This window comes from Xyrauchen texanus, chromosome 11 (genome assembly GCF_025860055.1).
Source record: "Xyrauchen texanus isolate HMW12.3.18 chromosome 11, RBS_HiC_50CHRs, whole genome shotgun sequence".
NCBI lineage: Eukaryota > Metazoa > Chordata > Actinopteri > Cypriniformes > Catostomidae > Xyrauchen > Xyrauchen texanus.
In genome coordinates this window covers 18,660,174-18,669,386 of record NC_068286.1, presented here as the reverse complement: position 1 = coordinate 18,669,386, position 9,213 = coordinate 18,660,174, and the positions used below count along the sequence as shown (strand labels likewise).

The 9,213-nt window shown below is 37.6% G+C and overlaps 1 protein-coding gene across 1 annotated transcript; it reads right to left on the bottom strand.

Moving 5' to 3' along the window:
* Positions 1-2,227, bottom strand: LOC127651193 (high mobility group protein B2-like). Its single transcript, XM_052136906.1, has 5 exons — positions 2,101-2,227; positions 1,326-1,484; positions 965-1,113; positions 703-877; positions 1-616 (listed from the first exon to the last, which is right to left on the bottom strand). Exons 2-5 carry the CDS (start codon positions 1,470-1,472, stop codon positions 446-448), a joined length of 642 nt encoding a protein of 213 aa, XP_051992866.1. The 5' UTR covers positions 1,473-1,484; positions 2,101-2,227; the 3' UTR covers positions 1-445.
* Between the last annotated feature and the right edge of the window lie 6,986 nt (positions 2,228-9,213).

The following is a 9,213-nucleotide window of genomic DNA, read 5'->3' as shown; positions in this document are numbered from 1 at the left end:
TTGGACACAATATGGAACAGATTCTGCAAAATTCTTTTAATAATTTCAAATGAAGTCAAAATTGCACTCAATGAAAAGGGGAATTGGTCATAATATACAAAAATTACATAAACAAAAAAATTTATCTTCAGTCTACAAAACTTTTAAAGCTCAAAGTTTAAAAATTGAGACACTACATAAGTTAAATTGTTCCTCATTTCATAAAACAGCAGTAGAAACATCAAACAGGGAACGATAAAGCAAAAGCAACCACAGCTATCAGACAAAAAGCAGTACTTTTAAACAAAAAAAAAAAAAAAAAAAAGCTGTTGCATTTACAAAACAGCACATGACCTCAATATGTATTAAATTACACACATTTTTGTACATGTTTCAAAACATTTAAATGCTAAAAAATGCATTCACATTGTTTTGCAAATAACTCAGCTCAAGCATTCCTGATAGTTTAATCGTCATCCTCATCATCATCTTCCTCCTCCTCCTCCTCTTCTTCGTCCTCCTCCTCTTCCTCATCATCATCATCCATAACCACAGCCTTCTTCACTGCCGACCGGCCTGGGCCACCCTTTTTGCCACCATCTGCATTTCCTTCTTTAGCACGATATACAGCGACATCCTGGTACACAAACACTTGTTTAAGCAAAAACCCCAAAACAGCAAAAGTCATCAAAAACTGAAAACTAGGATAAGGGCAGCGGTTACCTTTTCATACTTCTCCTTGAGCTTCATGGCCTTCTGCTCATATGGAGACTTTTCCTTTGGTGAAAGCTTAGACCATTTCTCCCCAAGTTTTTTTGCAATGTCACCAATAGAAATGCCAGGGTTGTCATTCTTCACCTTTGGGCGATGATCAGAGCAGAATACGAAGAAAGCGGATCTGATGAAGGGGGTTTGTTAAACTATTACAACAAAACATCAGATTAAAAGCAACTGCTAAAAGTGGTGTATATTGTGTGCTGCTTACGGTGGTCTCTTTGGAGCATTTGGGTCTTTCTTCTTTTTGCCTCCTGTTGCACCTTTAGGAGGTACGTAAGTTTTCATCTCCCGGTCATAGCGGACCTTGTCGTTTTTGGCCATTTCCTCAAACTTCCCTTTCTCTTTAGAGGACACGGTCTGAAAAACATTAGACCGATTAGATGCTGCCAGAAGCAGCGTGTGGCTCTTTATCCTCCCGCCCCACATATGTCTCAGTCACTTGTGTAACAGATGCACAGGGTTATTCTGCTCCACCCCCTCCCTAACAACAACAACAACTACTACTACTACTACTACTACTACTACTACCAACCCCCAGAAAACCATTACAGAACTTCTGTTCAACTCACCTTCCATCTTTCAGAGCACTTCTTGGAAAACTCTGAGAAGTTCACCGAAGTCCCTGGATTTTTCCTTTTATGTTCCTCCCGGCAGGTTTGCACGAAGAAAGCATAAGAGGACGTCTTCCCTCTGGGCTTATTAGGATCTTTACCCATGGCTGCAACACCCTAAAAGTGATAAAAATAAAAAAAAAAACCACAGTAAAAATAAAAAAAACAATTAGCACGATATTCCCCTATGCGCACGCGTTAGTAAGCAATGTAGAAATGATGGCTCACTAAACGCGTTAATCCGATCAAGTTCCTGCTTCCTTTCCAACCGGTCACAACTAGAACAATAAGCGTCACTCCATTTTGTTTTCCCGCCTAAACTGCAGGAAATATATGTTATACTTCTTTCGAGTACACCTCATTTAATTCTTAGTCATGTAGAAAATATTCCAACGAAGTTATAGAACTTTTGTTTCTTCCTTCAGTGTTTTAGCCTCTTCAACACTCCGTTGCGACCTAAACCTAACAGCCAGTCATGGCTGCTTACACGCTTAACAAGATCACCAAGCTGGCAAAAACAAATACAAGTATGTCTGAAAAAAGATTCTCAAGGAGGTGGGGAAACCGTTAAAAACATGTTAGGATTTCCTTGAATACTATTTTCCGCAAGATTATAAGAGTATATTAAAGTCTTGATTAAAGCATGTCATCTTTTTATTCATACTGGTTAGAGGCTTCCCCAAAACATCTAAGATATTTATTTAAAACAACGAATACGTTAAGAAACGCTTACCTGTAACCAACCTCAACTACTCGACAGAATGTACGTGATCTCGCTGTAAACTGCTTGTCGCTGTGCTTCAGGGCGCACAAACATGTTTAAATGCCCATAGACTCCACCCTCAGAGTGCATTTCTGATTGGTTAGGACACATTCAAATTTGAACCAGCAACCATAGACATAATAAATACATAGACGCCCTATTGGCCGCTTTGGAACGTTGCTGCGATACGTCAACGCGTCCGCCATTTTGCGGAGGGCAAGACTGCGCTGTAATCAAATGCAAGTAAAAGGGGGGAGTTGCGGTTTTTCTGGATAAAAACAAAAATAACGTTTACATTTATCAACCGATTTCAGTGGTTCGTACATGGTGTACAGAAAGTTCCATCTCTAGTTATTTAAAATCTCGATAGTTAGACTTATAACATTTTATTTTTTAAATAAGGAATTGTCAAAGCTCAGGCTTGTCATGTATTTGGCTTTTTATTCTTGGATAAGAATTGTGAAGACCCCCATACTGAGATATAATTTAATTTTCATATTAAATGAAATAAAGTTTTCTTATTGTGGAAAAAACATTTTCTGTCTTTAATCCGATTTTAGCTTCTCTTGTGCTTACAATTGAGCCATTGAGAAAATAAAACAAATCAGCAAATCACACATGCAGGTGCTTTCTGTATTTTTATAGCACTAAAATATTGGATATTTACAGATAGATACTCCAAATATACAATAACAAAGATAACTGATGGGTCCTTTATGATAATACATATTATATGGACGGTCCAACTACAGTGCAATGCAAATAGTAAATATAAGATAAAGTGAGAAGTAATAGTAAATAGTTTAGTGTATAGTCAATAAAATAAACAAACAGTAGACAGCAAATAAAATAGTAATGAATAGTATAATTATATAATATCATATGTACAATAATATAATAATTATAGGTAATAGCATATATTTTATGTATAATACTATAATAATAGCAATAGAATATGAAATATTAATTACAGAATATAGTCAACAAAAATTAATAAGTTAAATAGTGACTAGTACAATAATTTAACACCGTAACTATAATAGATTGATAAATCGCAAGTGGTATAATATAATAATAGCAAATACAATGTAATATTAATTGCAGAATAATATAGACAATAATAAAAATAGTAAATTATTCAACTCCCGTTATGAGAGAAATGGGAATGTTGCCCTCCGCAATATGGCGGCCCGTTGACGTACGCTCCAGCGGCCAATAGGGCGTCTATGTATTTATTATGTCTATGCCAGCAACTATCTTGGTTCAGTATCGAATTCCTATTGGCTGTTCTTGACAACAGTCGCGTTTCTTAGGACATGAGATCCTGATGACGACGCCTCTGATCTCACCAGCTATTGGTTCCAAGGGGGATTTAAAATAGTGAGCGGGTAAGTCTTTTGAATCAATGAAAATATGTCGGTTTTATTTTCATATTGAAATAGCTCTGAGACATATGGCGATGTCACTGAGAGAAGGCACAGTTTGTCTTAGCTATGCTCTCCATGAACATTTTATATAAAAGAGAGTGTGAGTGAGAGAGAGAGAGAGAGAGAGAGAGAGAGAGAGAGAGAATTTGAAGGTATTAAAGTTTAAGGGGGCAGAAATAGAGTGGCCACAACCTAACATTACAGTGGGACCAAAGCTGACGGCTGAAGCGATTTAGAGATGGTTAGCATTTATGGAAGTGAAGCTGAAAGCCATGATGCAATCGCCTCATATTTTGAATCTTAATATAAAAACAAACCACGACATTTATTTTATTTTTTTTTATCTTTTTTTTTAAGTCCCCTGCTTTTTACCTATTATGTCACTTAAGTCAATTTACATAACAAAAGTCAAATTGATTTCTAAGTGTATACCAATACATTTTAGTGTTTGATTTCTAAGAACATAAAAGCTATGGAGATAAAACAGTATCAAAACATCTCACAAATACATGCAACAGATCCACACAAGCACAAGGAAATCCACAAATGCATTCAACTTAACCATAGCCTACACACAAAACAATCATGCAACAGATCCAAACACACTGCAATCTACATACACACATAACAGATCAGCACACGCACAAGACAATCCACAAGTGCACGCAGCAGATCTGCTCATCAGCTCAATTCACAAATGCATGCATCAGAATGTGCAAATAAAAGCTAACTTAGTCTTCAAATATGCACACAAATACTGAAACCTTTACCATTGGTATTGTGCCTCATGGATGTCCATGAATGTGCTTTTGTATTTGTGGATTGTTTTGAGACTCTTGCTCCGTGGCCTTGATTCACAAATGTATGTGTAACAGGCAAAGGACAGGCGAGGAGAAGGCTGGAACTAGCTGAACAGTCAACATAAAGTTTTAATGCAAAACTCAACAAAAAACAAAAATAAAGCATAAGACAAACAGACACATACAACATGGCCACGAGCGTCTCTCTTGAACCGGCATATCCCGCTGCCCCTTAACTTGCTCTCCCACTGATCAGCTGATTCAGCGCCGACCATGCTCCATCACGGCCCGGCCACGCCTCCTCCTCTTCACTCTCCTCCCCCACCCGATTTAGGCCGGGGCGCCACCAGTCTGCTCCCCTGGCAGATGGCAGTGGCGAGGACTCCACAACAGCACATCCCTACTCCCTCCTGGGTTTTGACACCAGTGTAACAGGCAAAGGACAGGCAAGGAGGAAGCAGGAACCAGCTTAACAGTCAACATAAAGTTTTCATGCAAAACTCAACATAAAACAAACATAAACAATAAGACAAACAGACACACACAACAGGGATACGAGCGTCTCTCTCGCTCTCTAACTTATTTTAAGTCTCTGAAGTTACATTACAACATACTTCAAAATTGCATCTTTTTTAATAAAGATGTATAAGGAATATCTTAAAGTTCAAACAGCATCATGGCAGATCCCTTAAAGTACAGGGGTAATACATTATGCGCAAAATCAGTGATTGACTTAGAAGTAACAATTGAGTGAGCAAAGATATTCCATTTTACAAATGGACTGCTTTGATTTCTTTGATTCTGCATTTGCATAGCATCCTTGCAAATGTTCCTCATGTTTATGAGGGAGGAGTCTAGAAAAAGATTAGGATACACAATTTAATCATTTATAATTAATGTAATATTTTCATGAGTAGGGTCTAAATTCCCTCTGGAGTGAGTTATTTTTGGAACGTGACACTGCACACTGTAGAGGGGGGAAGAGTGATGAGTATTTAAAAAATTATAATAATAATATTTGATTTCTTGTTATAAATCAAATAAAATACTATATATAATATAGTAAACATGTGAACAAATGTGTTATGTCTGCTGTACTGTATTTGTTTTATTTATTTAGTTTTCATAGCTGTAAAAGGCAAATGAACAAATAATATCAGCAGTCCGATTTGCTTGTATGTGACTTCTCATACATTGTGTGTGTGTGTGTGTGTGTGTGTGTGTGTGTGTGTGTGTGTGTGTGTGTGTGCACGTGTGTGCACGTGTGTGACATGTAAGTACAATGTAGAAAAGACTTGGCTGCATGCATCGGATAATCACGCTTGATCAGCATGTTTTCACTGTGAGTATACAAGTTTAAAACTGTGCTTTTGTGATAGTTTGGCTCTGTTTTAGAACATATTATGTGCCTTCAAAGACTGTTTGAGTTGCTGTTTGTGTGAATGAAAAATGCATTGGCATCTAATAAGCAGACTTGGCTGCATGCATATCGCGTTTAGATATGATGGCTGTGCATATACAAGCTATGAACTGTTATCGTGGTACTTTGGTGACAACTTGAAGAACACGGGTTACATCATCATTTAGCGCCAAATGAACGGTAGATGGTTTAGATCAGCTTGCTTGTATTTGTGAATCAAGGCAGTGGAACTAGAGTCTCAAAACAATCCACAAATTCAAAAGCACGTTCATGGGTATCCTTGAGGCAGAATATCAGTGGTATAGGTCTCCGTATTTGTGTGCACATTTGAGGGCTGTAAGGTTAGCAAATACATCATTGTATAGCTTATATATGTGTATTCTTCTATTTGTGCATTCTGCATGCATTTGTGAATTAAGCCTATGTGCGGATCTATTGTGTACACTTGTAGATTGCCTTGTGTGTATTTGTGGATTGCTGTGTATGTGTGGACCAGTTGCGTGCATTTGTTGATTGCCTTGTGCATGTGTGGACCTCTTGTGTGCATTTGTGGGTTGAGCAGATGCATGGACCTGTTGCTTGTATTTGTGGATTGATATGTATGTATGGATAAGTTGAGTGCATTTGTGGTTTGCCTTGTCTGTGTGTGGATCTGTTGCGAGTATTTGTGGATTGCCTTGTGCATTTGTGGATCTGTTGCATGCATTTGTAGATTGTCAGGTATGTGTGTGGATCTGCTGCATGCATTTGTGGATTGTCTGAGCGTATGTGGATCTGTTGCCTTTATTTGTGGATTGTCATGTGCATTTGTGAGATGTTTTGATACTGTTTTATCTCCATAAATCTACCCTCAGTTTATTGAAGTATAGCTACCAAATGCAATCTACACAGCTAGTGACGTGTTTGTTGCTGTAAACGTACATGATCAAGTGATACTCTGACCTTTTGTGAGGTACAAAATGACACTAAATGTTAGTAAATATCCATATAGATTCACAGAAGACTTATAGGCATTATGCACCAACTATGAATATTTAAAGCTGATAAAATTTCTTAACATTCTTAGACTAATACATAAACGCTGAAAACTTTTGGGATATCCATTAGAATCTGAATTGTAACAGCACAATAAGCTACAACATATGCTGTTGTTTTTTCTGCTGTTTGTCATGAAATCTTCTGGACATTGATCACTTAGTGAATGCAGAAAACTTGCAATGGTGCCACTAAATATACGTAAGTTTATGTGCCAGTGTGCATGAAAATAAGCTCACATATTTGGGCTTTTCCTTCAGTTGTTTGGCCTTAGTCTGGAGTAGGGCAGTTCAAGCCAGTTCCACCATAAAACATTGTGGCCTTCAAGATTCATTGTGAAAAACTTTCTCAGCTGTTCTGTTCAGACAACTGAAAGGTCAATGGGGGTTGACAACTGGGTTTCTGCTGAAATGCCTAGAGCAATGCAGTAGTTGGAAAGTATTTGAAGATAGCACACATACAAACCTTTTATTTGAAATTAATTGTATATATGTATACAAGCTTTCAAATATTTCTTAACTGTCATATATATATATATATATATATATATATATATATATATATATATATATATATATATATATATACACTCACCTAAAGGATTATTAGGAACACCTGTTCAATTTCTCATTAATGCAATTATCTAATCAACCAATCACATGGCAGTTGCTTCAATGCATTTAGGGGTGTGGTCCTGGTCAAGACAATCTCCTGAACTCCAAACTTAATGTCAGAATGGGAAAGAAAGGTGATTTAAGCAATTTTGAGCGTGGCATGGTTGTTGGTGCCAGACGGGCCGGTCTGAGTATTTCACAATCTGCTCAGTTACTGGGATTTTCACGCACAACCATTTCTAGGGTTTACAAAGAATGCTATGAAAAGGGAAAAACATCCAGTATCCGGCAGTCCTGTGGGCGAAAATGCCTTGTTGATGCTAGAGGTCAGAGGAGAATGGGCCGACTGATTCAAGCTGATAGAAGAGCAACTTTGCCTGAAATAACCACTCGTTAGAACCGAGGTATGCAGCAAAGCATTTGTGAAGCCACAACATGCACAACCTTGAGGCGGATGGGCTACAACAGCAGAAGACCCCACCGGGTACCACTCATCTCCACTACAAATAGGAAAAAGAGGCTACAATTTGCAAGAGCTCACCAAAATTGGACAGTTGAAGACTGGAAAAATGTTGCCTGGTCTGATGAGTCTCGATTTCTGTTGAGACATTCAGATGGTAGAGTCAGAATTTGGCGTAAACAGAATGAGAACATGGATCCATCATGCCTTGTTACCACTGTGCAGGCTGCTGGTGGTGGTGTAATGGTGTGGGGGATGATTTCTTGGCACACTTTAGGCCCCTTAGTGCCAGTTGGGCATTGTTTAAATGCCACGGCCTACCTGAGCATTGTTTCTGACCATGTCCATCCCTTTATGGCCACCATGTACCCATCCTCTGATGGCTACTTCCAGCAGGATAATGCACCATGTCACAAAGCTCGAATCATTTCAAATTGGTGTCTTGAACATGACAATGAGTTCACTGTACTAAAATGGCCCCCACAGTCACCAGATCTCAACCCAATAGAGCATCTTTGGGATGTGGTGGAACGGGAGCTTCGTGCCCTGGATGTGCATCCCACAAATCTCCATCAACTGCAAGATGCTATCCTATCAATATGGGCCAACGTTTCAAAAAAATGCTTTCAGCACCTTGTTGAATCAATGCCACGTAGAATTAAGGCAGTTCTGAAGGCGAAAGGGGGTCAAACACAGTATTAGTATGGTGTTCCTAATAATCCTTTAGGTGAGTGTATATATACACTGTAAAAAAAAAAAAATCCTGTTAAATTTATGGTAAAAAACTGGCAGCTGTGGTTGCCAAAAATTCAACGTAAAAAATATGGTAACTGGGTTTCAGGCTTTACGGGATGTCATTTTGACTTTGACATTCTTTTACCTGCATATTTTACGGTGCATTACCGTTGTTTATATTATTAAATAATAAACTTGATATATTAACCTTCTAGAAATTTAAAAATCTGCTTTTCACTTTATAATGTATTGTTAATCACTGTAGCAATTACAAAAGGGCACATGATGACATTCATCAATAGAGGCAATTTGTGGAGCAATGAGCAATAAACATGTAGAGACAGTGCTCAGTGTCACTCACACAAAAAATAAACACCATCAGGGTTACACATAATGTAATAAACATTAACTAAACTACATCAAATATAACACAGAACACCCCAATGTACATAACTGATATTAATAACAAGAAGAAACATAACTATTCCTATAAAATATAATACCCAATTATTATTTTGTATTATAATTTTAACAATAGTTTACTGTAAAAAGTACATGTACTCTCTTGTTTAACATAATTTTTACTGTTATT